The 21,714-nt window shown below is 44.5% G+C and overlaps 1 protein-coding gene across 2 annotated transcripts in view; it reads left to right on the top strand.

Moving 5' to 3' along the window:
* Positions 1-4,424, top strand: part of LOC129125109 (EF-hand and coiled-coil domain-containing protein 1-like) — a 40,809-nt gene extending 36,385 nt beyond the window's left edge. For both annotated transcript variants that reach the window (XM_077184595.1, XM_054640361.2), the window contains exon 8: positions 1,173-4,424. In XM_077184595.1, the coding sequence (XP_077040710.1) occupies positions 1,173-1,306 (134 nt within the window). In that variant the 3' untranslated portion in view covers positions 1,307-4,424. The remainder of the gene's footprint in view (positions 1-1,172) is intronic.
* Positions 4,425-21,714: the final 17,290 nt, after the last annotated feature.

The raw sequence follows: 21,714 nt of genomic DNA on the forward strand, positions 1-21,714 counted from the left end.
AGCCATGGCTCTGATGTTCTCCTGGGAGAACCGAAGAGGAGCCTGTTTGGATCCACAGCACAGAGTCCAGAAGGTGCTGCCAATTATCCTGTACAGGAACAGGCACTCCAAGGTGTGGGAATTGGAGAAATGGAAACTTCCACAGACACTGAAGGGTTTGATCTGCAGCCTTGGGAGAAGCTTGGATTGATGTAAAAATACAATATACAGATATTAAGCAGAAAAATCATAAACTTATGGTTCTATAGTTGTAAGATTATGCCTTAAGTGAGCAGCTGCACTGCTGAGATGGTGAAGGGTTTGTGGTGTAGGGCTGGGGTTGTGTGGAGTGAGCTGAGAGCTCAGAATTAGAACAGAAGCATTTGTGTGCATGTGAGACAGAAGCCATTGGATAAAAGTATCCACAGTGCAGCAGAAGTGAGTGAAGGTGATGGGTTAGAAAAGCAAAATAAACCCTGTGGCAACTGTCCATTGGGTTAGAAAGTTCTGTATTGCCTTGTAACAAAGAACTTGTGACTGCTCCTGAGCTATGGCTGAATGCTTGCTCCTCTAAAATCTCACAGCCCCTGGACTGATGTTTGTCTGAGCAATAAATCATTTTTAGCCTGAAAGAAGTCCCATCCCTTCATTACTAGCAGTGGCAATAAAACCAAGGGATGCTGCTCAAACTCCTCCCTTTGTGACAGCAGCACAGCTCAGCTCCCCAGAATTCCCAAGTGCTGCTCTCTGTGCATTCTGCATCACCACTGCCATACACAGCTCACCTTCTCTGCTTCCCACTGTCTGCCTGTGCACCTGGGGAGGCTTCAGCAGCTTTCCCAGTCTTTGTAATCAAACATTTTTCTGTCCCAAGTCTTTGTAATCAAACATTTTTCTCTGACAAGCCAAAGTGGGTTGGGTTGGCAATGGTGATATGAAATTGTCTATGTGCACACAAGTATGTGAGACCTCAGTGAGCAGGGAATGAAGCAAGAGGAGACCAGAGAAGACAGTTGAACCCAGATTTGCTCATGGTTTTTTTGGACAGGAATTCATTATTTGGTCACAAAATTTAGACATTTAATGATAACCACTTGAAAGGGCACCTATGAAGAAAAGAGCCTGTTATGATTGTGAAACTGCAACTTCCTGACTTTGTTCAAATGCTCATGTTTGCAATTTGCTTTCCCAAGGCAAAGCCCAGCTGTTGGAAGTGCTGGACACCCTTCAGCAGGAGCTGTCAGCCTGTGAACTCTTGCACAAGCAGCCCATGGAGCAGGCACAGAGCCCACGGTCCCTGTCCAACCCCCTGGTGATCTCCTGCTGAGCCCAGGCAGCCCCAGCACAGCTGGAAGGAGGAATGAGGGACATTTGTCCAGCTGGAAGGAGGAATGAGGGACATTTGTCCAGCTCAGCCACACGTGGACTGGCCAGGAGCGAGCAGTGACCCAAGGGAGGAGCAGCAGCCCTGGCTGGGCACAGCCCTGCCTCACCTGGACTGCAGAGCCCAGCCCTGGGGTGCCCCTGGGACTGGACTGGCACCAAACCAGACTGTGCCCACCACCCTCACCTGACCCACAGGGATTTACAACTCTGCAAAACTGGGACTGGGCTGGCATCAAACCAGACTGTGCCCACCACCCTCACCTGACCCACAGGGATTTACAGCTCTGGAAAACTGGGACTGGGCTGGCACCAAACCAAACTGTGCCCACCACCCTCACCTGACCCACAAGGATTTACAGCTCTGCAAAACTGGGACTGGACTGGCACCAAACTGTGCCCATCACCCTCACCTGATCCTCACTGATTTACAGCCCTGCAAAACTGGGACTGGACTGGCACCAAACCAGACTGTGCCCACCACCCTCACCTGATCCTCACTGATTTACAGCCCTGCAAAACTGGGACTGGACTGGCACCAAACTGTGCCCATCACCCTCACCTGATCCTCACTGATTTACAGCCCTGCAAAACTGGGACTGGGCTGGCACCAAACTGTGCCCACCACCCTCACCTGACCCACACTGATTTACAGTCCTGGCTATGCAGGGGCTGGGCACAGTTTGCAGCCTTTGTGGAAGCCCCACTCCAAAGCCAAGGCAGCCTGTGTTATCCCTGGATTTGTTATCCCTTACCCTACAGGTGACAAACTGAATGATAAACATACCCAGGAGTGTGTGCCAGCAGTGCAGGTTTTAAGGGCTCTGTGTTTCTCACTCAATTATTCACTTTATTTAACTCTGAAGCTAGACTTTTTTACTGCTCTGCTGAATTTTATATTTGCAATTATAGAGATGCCTTAGGAATATGCAGCAGCCTTTCCTGACAACAGTCAGATTTTACATAAGAAGTTAAATTTAAGTGCTTGAAGGAGGTCCAAAGCAATCTTGTTCCCAGGCTCTCAGGGAAAGGAAGGGCTGAAAAATTCACTTTGCTGTCATTCTGTGTTAGCAAACAACTCATGCAGTGCACAAGTGAGTTCTAAATTTTAATTTCCCTCAGTGCAGCTGCAGAGACACAAAATTAGGCCCCACCTGGAGGCCAATTAATATAAAGAGCTGGGCCTAATCGTGGTGCCATGGAATGTTTTAATCAGCAATAAAGTAACTCCTGGGGCAAAAGTAAAAAAAAAAAAAACTAGGTTTCTTCCAAGGTGCTTTTGCTGTGTCATTCACCTGCCAAACAGGGGCAGAGTTCCTAAAAGAGCCAGCTGAATTGATGTTACTGAAAAGATGCACTGTGGATCTTTGAAGAATGTGATTTGCCTGAGATAATGATGAAATAAGATCATTCAACTGTACATGCATGAATTTTTCCCAGGAAAAAGGTTTTCATACAGGAATAAGGTCCACAATGCAAGCTGGGGAATAAAATTTCCATTCCTTTCCATTCCTTTCCACACTGTGTGGCTCACACACACCTCCATTGAAAACTGTGGCACCTTTGAGCCACACTGGGAACAAAAATTTGTATTATTTTAATTTCATTTTAAAGGAGAGAACAAAAGGTGTTATGCAAGCAATGAAACAAACTCTGTTCAATGGTGTTTTACCTCGTTGTTTTTTGTATTTTGGGGTTTTTTTGTGGTTTAGCAGAGGAAAATTGTAAGAATAGATATATATTGTTAATGTACATTTTTCTTAAAGATACATTAGACAGGATATATATACCTAAGAAAATATTCATGCTCTAAGAAATAAAACTGTCTTCTAATGCTAAATATATTACTAACAAAATACCAGAGCATAATATACTGTTAGTGAGTATATACTGAGGTACATGCTAGGATTATATTCTCCAGAAACAGCCTCTAGCTGTGCCACAGGCAAAAGTTTAAATGAGCAGAAATCAGATCCCTGCTTGGCTTCATTTGCTAAAAATCCCAACAAGTATCAGCTTTTGTTGTGTGCAGCTCTCTGACTTTCCCAGGAACATGGCAGAGGTGTAAAGAGGGGAAATGCCAGGAAATGATGAAATGAGCCTGATCTGTGTGTTCAGGAGCAGGATTCTAATGCAGGCACACACCTGGCTCTGGGTCCTCATTTACTGCAGGGTTCTTGCAGCATTTGGATTTGTCACCATCTGGACCTTTTCTCCTATTCCCGTGTCCCCAAACCTGGCAGTCTATTTCTCACAAACTCACTTTTAGTTTATTAATTTTCTAATAAACCTGCAAACTGGCCCTAAAAGGAAGCTTGGGTATTTTCTCCCCTGACCTCCACCATGAAGTTTTTGGGTTTTTTCCACAAATGATTTGACTTCATCCTCAATGTCTCTTCCACTCCCAACGCCCTCCTCACTTCCCATTTGGTAAATTTGCCCCTGGGTAACCTCTGAGGGGTTCACACTTCTAGCACAAATGGCATTTTTCAAGGAGAGTTTCCTCCTCCCATTATTTTTTTTGTTTATAGGAGGCATTAACTATTAGTAAAGTAAAGCCCACCTGATCTGTAAAGTTGTTTAATAATTGTCCCATTTATTTTTGAAGCTCTCTCTGGAGTATTTGGCAGGGAGGACTCATCCCAGATGTTACTCTGAGTCACAGAATTTCTGCAGCAGATCAGAGTGGCCTTGTCCAGCCAGAGCTGCTCTGAGGGGTTCAGTGCATCTGTGCACACTTTGGGAGGAAAAAACCCTGGAATTCCAACTCCTCCCTTCCATGACATTGTCCTTAATCTGTACATGGGGATGGGAGGAGCTGGGACTAGGAAAAAAGAAGCACTTTTAAAATAAAAATGGAATAAAATGGAATTGCTCAGTGTTAAGAGTGACTCTAAACCTTCACAGGGTGCCTGTGACATGTGGCATTACCAGCCACAGGGCCTCTCTCAGATTTATAATTTCATGGACTTTAAGACACAATTCTTTGGTATTTACACTGTCTTATTTTCTTAATAATTTTATGTATAATTCCCCGAAATACAAAAGATACAGAGTGTGTTTCCTAGTGTGAAATTAAATTAAAATCATCCTTATGTCCTTAATTACACTTTACTTTCAAAAGACTGGGATTTTCAGAGGTCTTGGGTTTCTATTCTGCTTTTCTGTCTCTTCTTTTTGCCTCAGCATGCCAAAATAGCTCAACTGCATTTTGCCTCCCCAACTTCTTTCAAATTACCTCGAGGCTGAAATCATCACACCCCAAACCTGGACTGAGGTACCCACAGAAGAGCTCAGCTTAGCAGAACAAAACCTCCTTGTTTTATGCAGCTCACTAATTTCTTCACTCAGAAGGGCTGTCTGAATTACAGCAAACTTCTCTGAAATGAGACCCGTTCCTTAAATGACATTATTTCCCAAAATGTTTCTATTTTTCTGAACTGGAATCATTTCAGACTCTGTCTGGAGAATTGCCTGCTCCTAGACTTGATATTGCACCATTTCCAGACTGTAGAACAAAAGAAGAGAAAGAAGAGGCTCAGAGGAATTCTAAAATTCCCAAACTGGCATTTTAGACCCAGTCACCAGCTGGACAGCAAATCCAATCCATGGCCATTTTTACTCCTGCCAATATAACTGTAGTTTTGTCTCATGAAACTCCCAAAGCTCCATCCAACAGCAGAGTGTCAGAATCAGGAGGAAAAGGTCTCCTTAAATTCCCACCTCTGCAAATAGAATGGATATAATTGTTTTTAAGAATACTTATTTGATAAAAGTAATCCAGCTCTTCATGAGGAAAGAAGAGGTGAGAGATCATGAGGAAAAAAGGGAAGGAGATTTAGCAAAACTCATACCTTTCATTTTAATCAACAAGAAAATAATCTGGTGAAATAATGGTCTTTGAATTGCAGATCCAAGAACTGTGCCCCCCTCCCTCCAAAATGTACCTGAAATATCTGCAAAGACTCTGTATAAATAAGTTTTAACTACAACATTTCTCTCTGCCAAAACCTGCATCACAGAACACAGACAGCTGTTTGGTTTAAGTTCAATAATAAATAAATAATAGGAAAATAGGAAATAAATAATAAGAGATAAACCAGAATTGACTCTGCATGAGGAGAAGGCTCTGGGGAGAGCCGAGAGCCCTTGAAGGGGCTCACAGGGAGGCTGGAGAGGCTTTCCATGAAGGTCAGAGGCAAGGGGCTGGCTTTAAGCTGAGAGTGGGGCTGGATGGGACCATGGGAGGAAATCCTTCACTCTGAGCATGGTGGGGCCCTGGGACAGAGTGTCCAGAGAGGCTGTGGGTTCCCACATGGTGGGGCCCTGGGACAGAGTGTCCAGAGAGGCTGTGGGTTCCCAGATGGTGGGGCCCTGGGACAGAGTGTCCAGAGAGGCTGTGGGTTCCCAGATGGTGGGGCCCTGGGACAGAGTGTCCAGAGAGGCTGTGGGTTCCCAGATGGTGGGGCCCTGGGACAGAGTGTCCAGAGAGGCTGTGGGTTCCCCTGGGATGTTCCAGGCTGGGCTTGCAGCAGCCTGGCCTAGTGGAAGGTGCTCCGGCCATGGCAGGGCCTGGAATGAACGAGGAGAGCTTTAAGGGCCCGTAACCCAAACCATCCTGGGATGCCATGAATGTCCCACAAATTGTCCTGAACTGCTCCTGTGAGCTCTGCTCCTGCTCAGGGTGTGACTCCTCCTCACCCTCACTGCTCCTACTCGGGGTGTAACTCCTCCTCATCCTCACTCTTCCTACTCCTCCTCACCCTCCCTGCTCCTCCTCAGGGTGTGACTCCTCCTCACCGTCACTGCTCCTACTCAGGGTGTAACTCCTCTTCATCCTCACTCTTCCTACTCCTCCTCATCCTCACTGTTCCTCCTCATCCTCACTGCTCTTCCTGCTCCCTCACTGCTCCTCCTCATCCTCCCTGCTCCTCCTCAGGGTGTGACTCCTCTTCATCCTCACTCTTCCTACTCCTCCTCATCCTCCCTGCTCCTCCTCATGCTGTAACTCCTCCACATCCTCACTGCAGGGATGGGCAGCCCAAATTCCTCCCTCCAGGCAGCTTCCCCTGGCTCACAGTGGGCAGGAGTCAAACCCCAGGGAGCTCCCTGTGTTCCCTGGGGTGCACAAACCAAATTACATTCTTAATTACTGGTTTCTGATTCTGCCTCAAAGAGCTGTGAGGTAACTTATCTCTGCCAGGGAGTAAACAAGGGCTGTGGGATGACATTGAAAAATTATCAGTATTCAAGTGGTTTCACCCACGTGCACCCTGCAAAGCAGAAAGGTCATGAGAGCTGAGGGTTTGGGTGTTAGAGTTTGAGATAATTTCTGTACTTCAAGGTTTTATTGTTTGATAGCCTTGGTTTTGCTGATTGCTTCTCATTGGTGGTTTTTTTTCACAATGACAAGTGGAAAAATGGTGTCTAACAAAGGCAAGGTCCAGTCTTTTGTGAGGAATTTTCTACCTCTTAAGACTGCCAAAAACAGATCAAGAAAAAAAAGAGAGAAAATATATGGAGGCTGATACAATTTGACTTAAAATACCATTTAGATTAAAAACATTATTTTGAAATAAAGAACCTGCAATACCCATGGGAGGATTTTTTTGTTTCTGGGCTGATTGTGGGAGTTAAATCCATTGCCCAGGCAGTGCCAGCCCAGCACACAGCAGGAGGAGCTGCTGTCCTGTCAGACTCTGCAGCTCCAGCAGCACAGGGGACAGCAGGAGCCACAACAGGCTCTGATTGCTTCTGAGCCAACATCTGTCATGCCCAGGGCTCAGACACACCAGAACTCATCCACCCAGGGACTGATGGGCCCCAAAAACGTCCCCAGCTCTCAGGTTTGTTGTTGCTGAAATGGCTCCCGAGGTGTTGAAAGTCTCTTTTTTCCCAGCCCTGTGACTGAAGAAGAAGTTGAGATTCCTCAGCTCTGCTTTTCAAGGTTGTTCATTTTCTCTTATCTATAACATTCTTCTTCTGACCTGCTGAGATCTGTCCAGCAGGTCAGGCTGAATCACACTGACCACCCTCGGGGCAGTGTTATCTTTTTATGCTAAGAACTACATGTACTTTATTTACAATAATTTTCCAATACCTATCACCTATGTTAGACAGTCTGTCTCTACTCTAAACCAATCCAGAAGTGTCACCAACACAGCAGAAGATGGAGGAAAAGAAGAAGGAGAAGGAGAAGGAGAAGGAGAAGGAGAAGGAGAAGGAGAAGGAGAAGGAGAAGGAGAAGGAGAAGGAGAAGGAGAAGGAGAAGGAGAAGGACAGGACATGCCCAGATTCCTCCATCTTGCCTCTTCAACCCCCATTCTAAATCCCCACAATTCTACTTTTTCACCCTGTGATAAATTCACTAACATTCTACTCAAATCCTTGTGGCTTGTAAATCTTCACACAAAGTTGGTAACTTTTCCATGGGTTAAAATCAAAGGCACAGGTGTCTGTGACTCTGTGCCAAGGTCTCTGAGCCCCCTGCCAGGGTCTCAAGTCCTCCAGGGCAGCCAGAGGGATGTCCTGGGTTCCCACACCCAGCTTTGCAGAGCATTTGAAAGTCATTCACAGATGGGCTCAGGTTTTCAGTATCATTTTCTTCTGCCCTGCCATGGGCAGCACAGAGCACATCCCACTGCCATGGAAAGCATTCCCAGGTCACCTACACATCCCAGAGCAGGGGAATCTCTGTTTTCATGAGGGTTTTTTCATGAGGAAGGGTCTTCATGAGGGCTGCAGCAACAGCTCCACATTTCTGTCACTCAGAAATGGCATGTCACTCATTCTGTCACTCATTCTGTCACTCGGGTGACACCGACAGAGCAGGAGCCTCTGCCCCAGGGGATGGGGAGGAGCAGCCCAGGCAGGCTCAGACTCTGCTCTCCCACCTGGAGTCATCCAGGAGGGAAGCACAGCCACTGCCTGCTCCTCTGCAGCCAATTGCAATGGAAATTAACACTTTGGAATTGGTATTGATCCCCCACCCATTTCCAGACTGTAGGAAAAAAGAAGAGACTCAGAGGAATTCTGAAATTCCCAAACTGGCATTTTAGACCCAGTCACCAGTTGGACAGCAAATCCAATTCATGGCCACTTTTACTCCTGCCAATACAACTGTAGTTTTGTTAGAAGCTCCCAAAACTTCAATAGCAGAGTGTCAGAATCAGGAGGAAAAGGTCTCCTTAAATTCCCACCTCTGCCAAAACCTGCAGCACAGAGCACAGACAGCAGTTTGGGTTTAAGTTCAATAATAAATAATAGGAAAATAGGAAATATATAACAGGAAATAAACCAGAATTAACTCTGCATGAGGAGAAGGCTAATTGTGTGGGGAAGTTCAGCAGCTCTGGAGAGCAGCTACCAAGTGCAGCTGGAGCTGCCTTCACACCTCTGACTGGAGCTACAGAGAAATAAAACTGACAGAGCCTCTAATTCAAGGCAGCAACTCACACTGAGGGAGATACTGAGCTGAACAGCAATGTATTGAGGGGAGAGAGAAAAGGGACAGGAAGGATTTCAAATCCTGAAATACAAAATTATTTCAGGACATAAGAGGTAAATAACTACAAGGGTGGCTCAGAAAACACCAAAGAATAACTGATGCAGGGAGAAGAAATCTAATTTTCACAGCACCTGGTAGCGAACACTAAACCTTTAGAATGAAATCCAGATGTCCAGATCTGCAAAGGAAGTGTTTTAAAAAGATACTCTCTGGATAGGGAAGAAAGAGAAATTTTTCATATTGCATTGATAAACCTGGAAATTTTCATTCTGTGGTGATAATTTGAACCACAATGAGTTGCACTCAAGGGCTAAAGTCTGAATTTTCATTGCAGGTCTTCTGGTTTGTGTGCAGGGCACAATCCTCCATCCCAGCAGCCACAAGTGTCATTTTTTATTGCTGTCCTTTGTTTTCTTTTTTGCAACTCCAGAGTTTGCTGTGTGCTTTTCCCCCAACCAGGAATAAAGAGTGCACCCAGCAACTCCCATTTCATCAAAGGAAATTGTTGCAAGTCATTTAAGGAGACCTTTTCCTCCTGATTCTGACACTCTGCTGTTGGATGGAGCTTTGGGAGCTTCATGAGACAAAACTACAGTTGTATTGGCAGGAGTGAAAATGGCCATGAATTGGATTTGCTGTCCAGCTGGTGACTGGGTCTAAAATGCCAGTTTGGGAATTTTAGAATTCCTCTGAGCCTCTTCTTTCTCTTCTTTTTTTCTACAGTCTGGAAATGGTTGGGGATCAAGTCTAGGAGCAGGCAATTCTCCAGACAGAGTCTGAAATGATTCCAGTTCAGGAAAATAGAAACATTTTGGGAAATAATGTCATTTAAGGAGTGAGTCTCATTCAGCAGACTGTACCATTATTTCATGGACTGCACAAATGATTCCCAATCTCCTGAGAGCTGAGCATGGCCAAGATCACAAACCATTGAAAAGGACAGGAGAGAGGAAAACAGCAGGGCTGAGACTCTAAAATAAATCATACTTGGCAATTCAGAATCTACAGGAAAGGAGATTCTACTGACAAGGACTGTTAGAGGGAAAACTCTCCAGAATAAGTAGGAGAAATCTGAATCCCTGCATCACCAGAAACACCACCTTTGACAAAACATCTCTTTCAGTTCACCTAAACTCTTCCACTTCCATTGAATCCCATTGTGTGATGGAAAAAACCCCAAATGTCATGAGAAGCTAACCTGGTTTATAATGCCTTTAAAACCTTGGTTTCCTTTATTCCTTTGCTCATGCAAGAAAACAGCAACTCCAAACTTGCCAATCTGCTCCTATTTTTGAAGCAAAAAAGAATCTGAAACTAAAAAGTAGGAAAGCTTTTCAAATCCTATAGGACATTTGACATTGCCTTATAATCAGAAACAGAGTTAATGACAAAAATCAGCACATCAGTCCATGACTACTGGGACTAAAAGTGGAAAGAACTAATTCCAGCAATGTGGATGGAATCTCTGGCAATTCCTCACTGCAGATTCACTTCATCCCTGCACAGATGAATAAACACCAGAAATAGTTTTAAAGCTGCATCTGCTTTTGAATGATAACATTTTGGAGACCTGGTCCTCACTCCTGCTGAAAATAAACAGTTGGAGATCTCTGAAGGACAGTGGAATTGTAGTTTAGGCTATGGCTGACTCATAAATTGTCACACAAGCAAACAGCAAATATAAATCACATTTTTCTTTCTTTCTTCCCCATCACTCCTTATCCAGCCACTGCCAAATAAAAATTTCCACACAAGTTACAGCAGGTTTGGACACAGAAATTCTGATTGGTCACTTCATGACCCACTATGACCATGTTACAGTGCAAGGGTGCCAAATAAACCCCCAAAAAAGGCTTGGAAGTATTTTCCACAATTATGAGAAGAGAAATTACTCAGTGCAGAGGGATTAATCCCTGCCCACCTCAGAGCAGTGAGGTTGTGAGTGCACAGTGTGTACATGGGCCAGGGGCCTTGGGGGCACCCCAAACCACGGCCAGCAGAAAGCCAGGACACCCTAAAAATTGCCTCAGCTTGTGTGAAGAAAGATATGATTTGTTTGCAATTAAAAAAAAAATCTGGCTTGAATAATAAGGAGGGGAAAATTTTATTTCTGTTCAGAAAGTTTAAAGAAAAAAAAAAAGAAACAAATCAAGAAGAGGAAAAAAAATCAAAGTTGCCAGACAATAGAGGAGAAAATGATGTCACCATTCCAAGAGAGCTGACACCAACAGGAATCCAGTCTGGCAGGGGAGTGTGCCCTTCCCAAAGTGTGAAATGAGTCCTGCACATGGAGCCATTGCCAAGAACATCATGATGGACACTGGGAGCCTGGGAAAGGTGGGAAATCAATGAAATCAGTGCAATCTGGGGTGAGGAATGATCCCAGCAGAGTGAACTTGAACAAGGGATGGGTGGGGACACCAGGGGGCACAGGAGGCACCAGGGACACGGTGGGAGCAGGACAGCACAGCCACCCTGTCCCCTAAACCTGGCACCCCCAAAATGCAGCCTGGCCGTGGTTCTGAGGAATAAAAGCAAGAGTTATTTACCTGTGTCAGGGGGTAGCTATTTACCCACTAACACAGGTAGATATTTTTGCTATTTTTTTGCTATTTAAGCTATTTTTGTTGATTTGAGAGGAGAAATGGAGACCAAGGAAAGCAGCAGCAGCACAGAGAAGAAGAGCAGTGCTGGGTTTGTCAGAGCCTGGGCTGTGGCTCTGCCTCCCAGACAGTGCCAGGGACCTGGCAGGGCAGGTCCTGGGGGCAGAGGAGAGCAGGTGATGCATCAATCCCTCCTCACAGCTGGAGCAGGGACAAACTTGGCAAGCAGAACAGGAATTTTCCTGCAGTGAAACCCTTTGGCCAGAAAAAAGTGCAATTCATCAAAGTGAAGTTGGTTTTGTGGCTGTAAATTGCTCCAGGAGCTGTGCAGCCCAAGCAGCACCCCAGGGCCTGGGGCTCACCCAGGAGGGGTGCAGGAGGTGGGGATGGATGGAGAGCAGAGATCTCTGCAGCCAGGACAGGAATTTGGGGTTCATTGCAAAGGGCCTGGGTGCAGGGCCCTGCTGGGAGCTGCCAGGCACAGCTGGAGCAGGACTGAGAGAAGAGAGGGGTGGAGAGGATGAGAGGGTGAGAGAGTAAAAGGGTAAGAGAGCAAAAGGGGTAAGAGTGTAAAAGGCAAGAGCTAAGAGACAGGAGGTAAGAAGTGTGAGGTTCCCGTTCCAATACCATAAATCTTCTTTGTTGAATAATCTAATTCTCACTAACCAGTCCAATACAAGATACAAATCCTATAGCATTTACATACAGCCTATAAGAATCATTACATTACCATACTGTGTTACATTTTAAACCCTAAAAACTCCTCTTTGGACCCCTTCTGCCAAGCTGTAGGGTCTGCTCTGACCCTTGGGCCTGTCTGCAAGCAGAGGGGATTGTTTGATCAAAAGGGGATTAACTTCAGCTGGCCATGCCATTGTTTTCCAGGTGTTCAGTAACTAAAGTATCTCAAAGCTTGCTTTCATTTCAATCTCACTTATAGTTTCCATATTCTCAAAAGCTTTTGCCAGCCAATCATATTTGTAAGGCTTTCCTGTTTCCCCTTCCCCAACAGAGGGGAACATTGGGCAGCACTGAGGAGGGACTCTGGCCTCCCACCCCATCCCAAATTCCCTCCCCTGCACTGCTCACCTCCTGACTCTCTTCAGTCATCCCCACTGGAGCTGCTCCACTCTGCATCAATAACTGCATTTTATGGAATTAAAGCCAGTGCTGCCACATCCTGGGTGAAACCCTGACCTATGGGGCCACCTCAGCTTTGCAGCCAGCAGATTAAAGCTGCTTTTGAATAAAGAATAAGTGATCTATATCAGATCAAACAACTCAAATCTGAAATAATCAGATGGTTAAAATGATCCCTCTATTGTTTCAGATACTTCTACCTGTCACTCATCACTGCCAGTCTGGTTTAGATTTCCTTTTACCTATGGTTTACATGGGGTGCTTCAGGGTTAAAGCACAGTAAACATCCTTTTAAGTACCTATCCATAAAGAAAAGCAATTTATTTAGACAGGTTTTTCCTTCTCATCAAGAACTCCATACCTACAGAATTATAATAAATCCTACAATAATTTAAAAATTCCTAATATTTAGTATTTCCCTTTGGCTTTAAATGCAGTCTCCCAGTAAGAACATTGACCTTCACCTCATTAAATAAATGCAAATCTCCAGCAGTTCTGATCAAAGAAAGTTGGATAGATTCTTATATATTAACATATATATAGTAAAAAAAAAAAGTAGCAGAGAAGCTGTAATTTAAAATCAACTTAAGGAACTTTCCACAGGGTTAATGAAAGATTCAAAATCTTTAGTTTGCCTTTCTAACCAAAGGAAGCACAATCAGTGTTATATAGTTACATATACTTGTATATATAATTCTATTTTTTTCTAATATATTCTCACCCAGAGAGAGCTTAAGCTGACCTTGAGTTGAAAGGGGGTTCAGGCAGAATTTCCTGCAAATTAGGGCTGGTAGAAATTTCTCATTTTAGACATGAAAGTTTTTCTTTTTGAAAAGAGTGTTCTGAATAATTTTTGAGAGAGATGTCAGCCAATGCCAGTACAAGCATCCCTATGATGAAACATTTGAGAATTTATATTCTACAGCTCCAAAGCAGTAAAACCTCCCCTTTTCTCTGCTACTTTACTGAAAATGGCTTTGGAAAAAAGCATCAACAATGTGGGTGTTCTTTGGGAATGTGATTCTAAATACCTTGAGCAAAAAGGAAAAGCCAAGTAGGTAAACTCAGCCAGGCACAATGCAAGGCACCAAGAAACACCAAAATTGTCAAAGTCTTGGGTCACTAAGGAAGTAATGGGGGAAAAAAGAGGTGTAGGGGAAGGGTCTTCTCACCCAAATAATCTGGTTTTCAGTGAAAAAAAAAATAACACAGAACTACAGATCCATAAAAAAGATCCCTGAGAATTTTCAGATGAACAAATTTCCCCTGCTAGCACAATCTGATTAAACAGAGTTTTCCTTCTTTATCCATTGCCTGCACTGCAGTTATTGTGTCACTGGGTTTGATATTATTCTCTTCCAGGCTGAATTTTCTTCCCTCTTTCTCCAGTTTTACCCCAGGACCTGGAAATTATTTTTATCTTTATTTCCTTTATTTTTTTACCTGGCTGCTTACACATAAGGAAGAATCACCTCTAGCCTGAAACCAATAGTATGTGAGATATTTAAGGAGTTGAAAGGAACTTGCTTGAGGCTTGGAACATCAACACCAATGGTTTAAAACAGCAAAAGGGAATGAGCCCTTGTCACAGAGGATTTTTGCCTGAAGAGATGGGTGATAAACTTAAGTTGGTTTGTTGGTGTTTTTTGGCAGAAGTATTGCCAAAATCAAAGTGTGGGGGAGAGTTAATTTTGTTTGCTTTTCAGACAGATGATGTTGTTCCTGCTCATATTCTGTGCACTTATTTCAGCAGTCTGGTCAGTGAAATACCAGAGGCCACAAGATTTATTCCTACTTCAAAAGTCCAGTGCCAAACACACTCATGCTCAGAGAGCTGTGCTGCCTGCACTTAGTTTAATAGCAGAAACATCCCCAAAATGAGCATCTCAAACAGTCCCTGTGCCAGTGAAGCCCTCCAGCAAAGCTGCATTCACAGCAGTGGAACACTCTTTTTCATCCTTTTGAATTTCAGAGCGAGCTTAAGGAAGAATTGATGGGATTTGGATGTGTTTTTCCCATGTGCCAGAGCTGCAAGCTGAGCAGAAGCTGAGGTTTGTAAAACTCTGTTCAGCTGCAGTGCTGGAACTGGAGGCAGCACAGGGAACTGGCCCTGTGCTCTGGAAATACCCTGCTCCACGTCTGGCTTTATTCACAGAGATTAATCAGAAATGTCACAGAGTTTGAAGGGCAAGAAAGGGAAAAATAATTGTGTTCAGTAGGAAACAAACTGGAACCTCCAAAAGAATGGAGATGGTGAGTAAAGGCAAAAAACAAAACCCCAGGCCAAGCACTCTGCTCTCACAAACATGCTTAGATCACAGTGAAAGGGCCTTAAAACAGCATCCAGTGCCACTGAAGGGGGCAGTGAGCAGCACTTATGGGAATCCCAGGGATTTCTCCTTCCTCATCCTTTCAGCTGAAGACACCTCATAATTCAGAGCAGTTCATGGCATGACTCCTCATTACAAAAAAAATAAAAGGAAAGTAAAGTAAAGCTGGCAGATCTTCTGTAGCCACAGAACCTGAGCAGTGCCCTTTAGCTGGAGCAGCTGCAGGTGCACAAACAGCCAAGGCACGAGGCAAACCCTGAGGGATTTCAGAGCTGCTGATCAGAGAGGACAGGAGCTCTGCTCCCATTCCAGGCTCTGTTTCCCCATGAGAGGCAGAGGGGCTGTGGCTGAGCTGGGTTAGGGTTAGGGTTAGGGTCAGCCTGGGGAGGATGACACCACGAGTGGCACTGCAGGATGGCATCAAACCACCAGCATTTATCAAAACTGATGAGGAAATAAATTGTAAATAACCTCCAACCAGCTCCATTAAATGCAGGAAGTTTCACTGGATACATCATCAACACTGGGCTGGAGACACCAAATGAGGGCAAAGAGATAATTACATAATGCAGGAAGAGGCTTGCAGCATCTTTTAATGAATGTACAGTTCTCCTCAGAGGATCTGCTGCTTATTTATACCCTGCTATAAGTGACCATGTGATTAATTCAGCTGCCAGCTTGATCAAACTGACTCTCCAAATTGTTTGTATATCAGCATTCTGTGATAGGAAATAATAGGATTAGCACAGCAGCATTTTCAGCTCTTGAGATTTTATCACAGGTCACACTATATAAAGGTTTTCTTTCAGAACCCAAGGCACTTGATCAGCTTTCATTAGCAACCTACAGCCTGAAGGACCTGAAGGAGCAGGACTTGCAAAATGTGCACTCTTATGGCTCAAAATATCAAACCCATTAAAAAAAAAATTAAATATTCTACATGGCTTTGAAATGCAAATATCAGGGTTTGAGAATGCAATGCTAGAACTGGAAATGGGGGCTGGCAATAAAGTTATCTCACATCCTGCAGCAAACACTGTGGTTGCAGAGTTGGGGATTGCTCAGGACTGTGCTCCCAAGCCCAGGACAGCTCTGCACTCTGACATATCCTCGTGGGTGAAACATTCCCAACAACCCAGCTGCTGGCAGCAGGAATTCAGCAGAACGGGCTCAGATCTGTCTGCAGTGACTTTCTGGGGCTCTCCATGAGTGCTCAGGAGTCTGGGCAAACTCTCCTGCAGTTCTTTGCACAGCAAACAGCTGGGCACATGTGCAGGGGTGGGCCCACAGTCAGTGTGGGGCAGCAGCAATGGGACTGGAGCTGCTCTCACTGGGGAAAAGTAATTATTCATCAGTAGTTCATAAACCAGAGCTGACTGGGTTGTTTCAAAACCCAGGAAGCCATAGCTTTGTAAAGGACATTATAAAAATAACCATTTTATCAGTTATGGGCAGTGAATGAAATTCCACAGTCAGTTCCCAAACCCATCACCTGGGCTTTCCCAATGTAGTCTTTTATATCAGACACTAATTAATATCTAATTGATCTCACCAAGAACAATTGCTCAGTGTGGCCATAAAGTTCAATGCCCTGCCTTCTACATTTCCAACTCTTCAAGTAGAAAATAGCAGGGTTTAGTTGGAAAATGCAAGATGTGCTGGGGGTGTTTATTCTATCACCATCTGTCAGAGGTGGGGCAGGTATCTGCTGTTCATGGGCAGTTTTCTTTATCTCTTCCACAAACCCATCCTCCTTCAGGAGGTATTTTCTGTCCATGGCCACTGAGTGTCCCTGCATGGCTGATCCAATCCCATCATCCCATGGGGATAAGCTCCGCCCAGGGGAGGAGCCAAGCATTCCTACCTGGATCCAATCTGAGCTTTGGGACAGCCCAGCAGCCTTTGCCCAGTGCATTGCCAGAGGAGCAGCTTCTGCTGCCCTGCATTGCCAGAGGGAGCCCAGGCCCATCTGCAGCAGCCCTGGAGCTGCAGAGGAAAACTCCCCCCTTGTGCAGGATCCCTGCTCCAGCAGAGCCACAGCTGGCACTGCAGGAGGGCTGAGCCCCCATGGGATGGGGCTGTGCCACCCCCTGACACACAGGGGGCAGGGCATGGGCTGACTCTGGCACTGCTGGTTTGTATCACTGCATTTCATTTTAATTTTCCTGGTAAAGAACTGTTATTCCTATTCCCATATCTCTGCCTGAGAGCCTTTTAATTTCAAAATTATAATAATTCAAAGGGATGGGGTTTATATTTTCCGTTCCATGGGAGGTTCCTGCTCTCCTTAGCAGACACCTGTCCTTTCAAACCAGGACAGTTTAGCTGATGATTGAGCTGATTTTGTTTGTCACCACTCTCCTTAAACAAGGACCACACCACAACACTCAGAGTGCTGAACAATCTCATGCATTTCCCAGCCCTACTCCAGCTGTTATGCAACAAATTGGTAAAGATGCTTAAACACCTTTATCAGGCTTGCCTGAAGAGTTAGCAGAGTGTGGGAATAAGGTACATTCATGGATAGCTCTCTGTCACACTGGGAATTCAGCAACCAAAGGCCCAAACAGCTGGAACAGAGCAGTGAAATCATCTGGAACTGAGGACACCACATGCAACCATTTATTCCAGGAGAGGAGGGGCTGCTTTGGACTCCCTTTAGTGTGGTTCATGCACTGAACCTCCATTAGCACCAATCCCAGAGATTTCTAGAGGGAATATTGCAATTTAATTCAATATAAAGGTATGCATGGAAAATAGAAAGCAGGAGATCTGCTCTGACAGCTCAATCCCAATCCTAAATAAAACATTCCCATAAATACAGTGTGGTGTTGTGCCTGCCTGGAACACTGCATTGCATTTTTAATGACAGTGACTGTGCATAAAGAGCTAGAAAAAAAACTGCTTTTCATTAGAGCCAAGCAAGCAAGGCAGAGAGGGGCACAGAGCCTCCAGGTTGCCCAGTCCAAATTGACCATGAATATTTTCATTAATGGGCTCAAAACCCCCCAAGTTCCATAAAACACAAACATGTGCTTTTAGCCCTCTGATGTAGACAGATCACTTAATACACACATTTTGTACCTCAGATTTATTTGTATCTTGGAGACAATGGAAAACAATATCCTAAAAAGGAACACAAGATTTCATTCTTTCAGGCAATTCTTTGGAACTGAGAAATTATAGCTAAAGGACCGACTGGGGAGATGCTCAGAATTTGAGAACAAATAACTTGGATGACATCTAGTGGGAAAATAAGCAATCAGTGGGTGAAATTGTGAATGGGGAAAACAGCAAAGAGGGAGGTTCTCAATGAAAACAGGCACGAAGAGAGAGAATTTCTTGATAAAATAGCTGGAGTACAATTTAGGAGAAGAATTTCCTAAATGACAAGACTTTATCTGCCTGTGGAATAATCTGAGGAAATGAGATTTTGGATTTGACAGAGGGAAAACCCCATTAGCAGAACCACAATAAATGTGCAGCAGGAAAAAATGTGGACAGGAGGAAACTCTGAGCCCTCCTAAGTGGAAATACTCAGAAAGCTTTGACAGCCAGTTCTGCAGAGTGAAGGAGCTAAGAGGAAAATTTTGGCCTTCAGGCAATAATAGCTCCTGCTTTGAGAGAAACCACAGTTTTTCTTTAAATCATTTCTGCCAGCAATATTCCTTGATGTGAGAATGAATTTTGTGATTGATTTTTTTTTATCCTTCTTCTTGCTTATTTGTAGAATTCATTAATTACCAGTGACTCGCATCCAATTACAAAGATCTATTTTGGTTAGTCTGCTCTCACCAAAACCTATTTGAAAGTACAGAAGAACAGAATTAATCAAGGTGAGAGATTTTAAATGAGGAGCTGGCAGTGTGAGGTGGGCACTTTTTTCAGCCCTGGGAATGGAAACAGTGCTTGAGAAAACTTCTGCCTTCCTTGGTCAAGAACAGGTCACTGTCAGCAATAAATGCCTGGAACTCCTTAAAGGGACTAGAAAAGGTAATGGCATCTTGTGGCTGAGTTTGCTCTCAGCAGGTCACACGTTTGATCTGCTCATTTATCTCCAGCTTGCAGCTTTTATTCTGAACCAGGAGGAGAGCAGTAATCTCCCTCAGCCCTTCTCCTCCCTCAATGAGCACACACAGCCCCCACAGAGCTCACTGCAGGAGTCAAGGCCTCCAGGGAGAGCTGATCCAGAGAAAAGGGCATTCAGGGGACAGGTGAGGAGAGAGGGGTTGTTTGGGACATGAGGGTGTCCAGAAATCCCTCTCCACTGAGAGGAGGCAGAGCCTCTCTCATTCACAAAAACTTCACATGGATTCTCTCTGTGGAAAAAAATTACTTTCATACCCTAACAAGATTATAGCAGATTATAACTATTTTTTTTTCAAAATGGCTCTTAATAAATCTTCTTAAATGAAGAATCCTCATTTGGCCTACAAAAAGCCCTAAAATCAGAAATGCAAATGCCTGGTGCTTCTGGCAGCCACTCCCTGCACACCCTGAGCTCCCTGGCCAGGGGACAGGGCTGGGGACTCAGCAGGAACAGCTGGGCACATCTGGGCACCTCTGCCACACCAGGACACCTGGAGGAACACAGGACTAACTGAGGATATGTCTTGGTTTGGAGAGACAGGAGCCTACTAAGGAAGGCAGGAGCCTCCCCTGAAATGGAGAATGTAACCCCCCCCCCCACCTCTGAATTGCTATAAATTTTAAATTAAGGGGCTCTCAGACAAAAAATATGGGAGCAGGAAATAACAGTTCTTTAATAGGGAAGAAAATAAAAGGATAAAATAAACAACACAGTAAACTAAAACAACACTGCCAGAGTCAGAACACAACCTGACACCCTGTGGGTCAGGGTGTTGGTAGCAGTTCAATTGGAATTGTGGCTGCAGTCCTCCTGGAGTGTCAGGTGTTGTTCTGCTGGAGCAGGAATCCTGTAGAAAAGGGTGTAGTCCTCCTCTGAAGATCCAGGGGAAGAAGAGGCAGCTGCTGTTCCTCTGGGAAAGCCAGTGGAGAAGCGGTGCTGGTGTTCCAGAATCTCCAGATTCTATCTGGGTAGGAATGCTTGGCTCCTCCCTCTGGGCAGAGCATCTCACACTGGGATGCTGTAGTTCTTATCAGCCATGCAGGGACATTCAATAGCTGTTATCAGCAGATGTCTCCCCAGTTGTGGAAGAGATAAGGAAAACTGCCCACTTAACAGAAGACAACTGCCATACAGAGGGTAAATAGAATACAATTTGCTATCCAGGACTGGATAGCACAATATGGGAGTGTGGAGTCTGGCCATCCAGATGTTGTCAGTGCAGAAGGACACAGCATTTGATTTCACTGTGTGACAGGAAGGTTTTGATCGTGTGGCAGCACTCCTGAAGGCACAGAGGCACAGACTGTGCAGGCACAGGGCACACAGACATCCATGGAATCATGGATGTGCTCCCCAAAGGCAGGGGAAGCACCCGAGGATGGGAGCACCATGAGCAGTGCACTCACAGCCATCCCCACCTGACAGGCAGTGATGAACTGCTCACTTCAGCACGGGAGGAATCTTCTCCTCATCTCATTGAAAATATCAGAATTCTAAAGGGCTTTGAAGTATTTTTGTCTTTTCCCCCTGGCACTGTCTGAATTGCCTTTTCAAATGCTAAAGAGCAGAGATACACAGTAAAGCATTTTCTTCAGGAAGTTCCTAAGGAAGTTCCAGTAACTCATTAGACCCTAATGAAGAAAAGTCCTTTAAAAATAAGTAAAAATTAGACAACAAGGATTGCTGCCAGGATAATTTATACACCAGAAATCTCCTTTCCTCTCAGGAACAGCCAGTTATAAAGAAAGGACAGCTTAAAACCACAGCTCTGCTGCACATCTGCAGCATGAAAACCTCACCTGGGCTTTGTTTCCAAAAGCAGAACAGATCTCCAAGCCTGTCCCCAAGCCAACACTACCCAGAACTGGCCTGAATGGAACAGACCCACAACCAGCTGGGTTTCCAAATGCCAGCTGCCATCAGAATTCTTGTGTGCTCGTGGCTGGTAACTAAAGCAAAGGAAAACTTACATCCAAAACTTTGCTCACACATCAAATTGAAAAGTAAATTCTGGTTTTGGTTTCCCTTCACACAGACATGGCATTCTGTGTTTAGATGAACAGATACATGAGTATTACAAACTTGTATGACCCTAATTTACTGGCTTTGTGGCCAAATACATACAGCTATTTCAGAAATCTTCCTTTCACCATTTGGAGTTATTGTTTTTGAACATGGGTGACCAAATTAAATACTATATTTTGGGTGACTTCAACACAATTTCATCTCTTTTAATTCAATGGCATTCATATTTCCTTTCTCTGTTCCTGTCTTTCTCTGTCCCTTAATGATGTCACCTGCCTACCATGGTTATTTTGACATTATGGTGTGCTTTTAAAAGTTTTATTAAATGGTGAAAAGGCAGATATTAAAAAAACTTGGCTGACCAATACAGAAAAACTCAATTTCACAGGCAAACTTCTTCTCCCTCATCTGCTGGGGCTTGTATGTCTCAACAGCTCAGACCCAAACTAACTTTCATACCTGGAGATTTTCTGGAGATAAAAAAAAACCCCACAAATTTCAGATGAGTTTTTCCAGATCCCATCAGATGCAATAGGAAAAATACATTTAGAACAAAACAAAAATCCCAAAGCATTTCCTCTTGTCTGCAGCAAGCACAAGACCCACCCCAAGCACTTGATGCCATGGCACAACCATAAATAGCAGCTCTGGGCTGCT

The sequence above is a fragment of the Agelaius phoeniceus genome, chromosome 11, assembly GCF_051311805.1.
Source record: "Agelaius phoeniceus isolate bAgePho1 chromosome 11, bAgePho1.hap1, whole genome shotgun sequence".
Classification (NCBI taxonomy): domain Eukaryota; kingdom Metazoa; phylum Chordata; class Aves; order Passeriformes; family Icteridae; genus Agelaius; species Agelaius phoeniceus.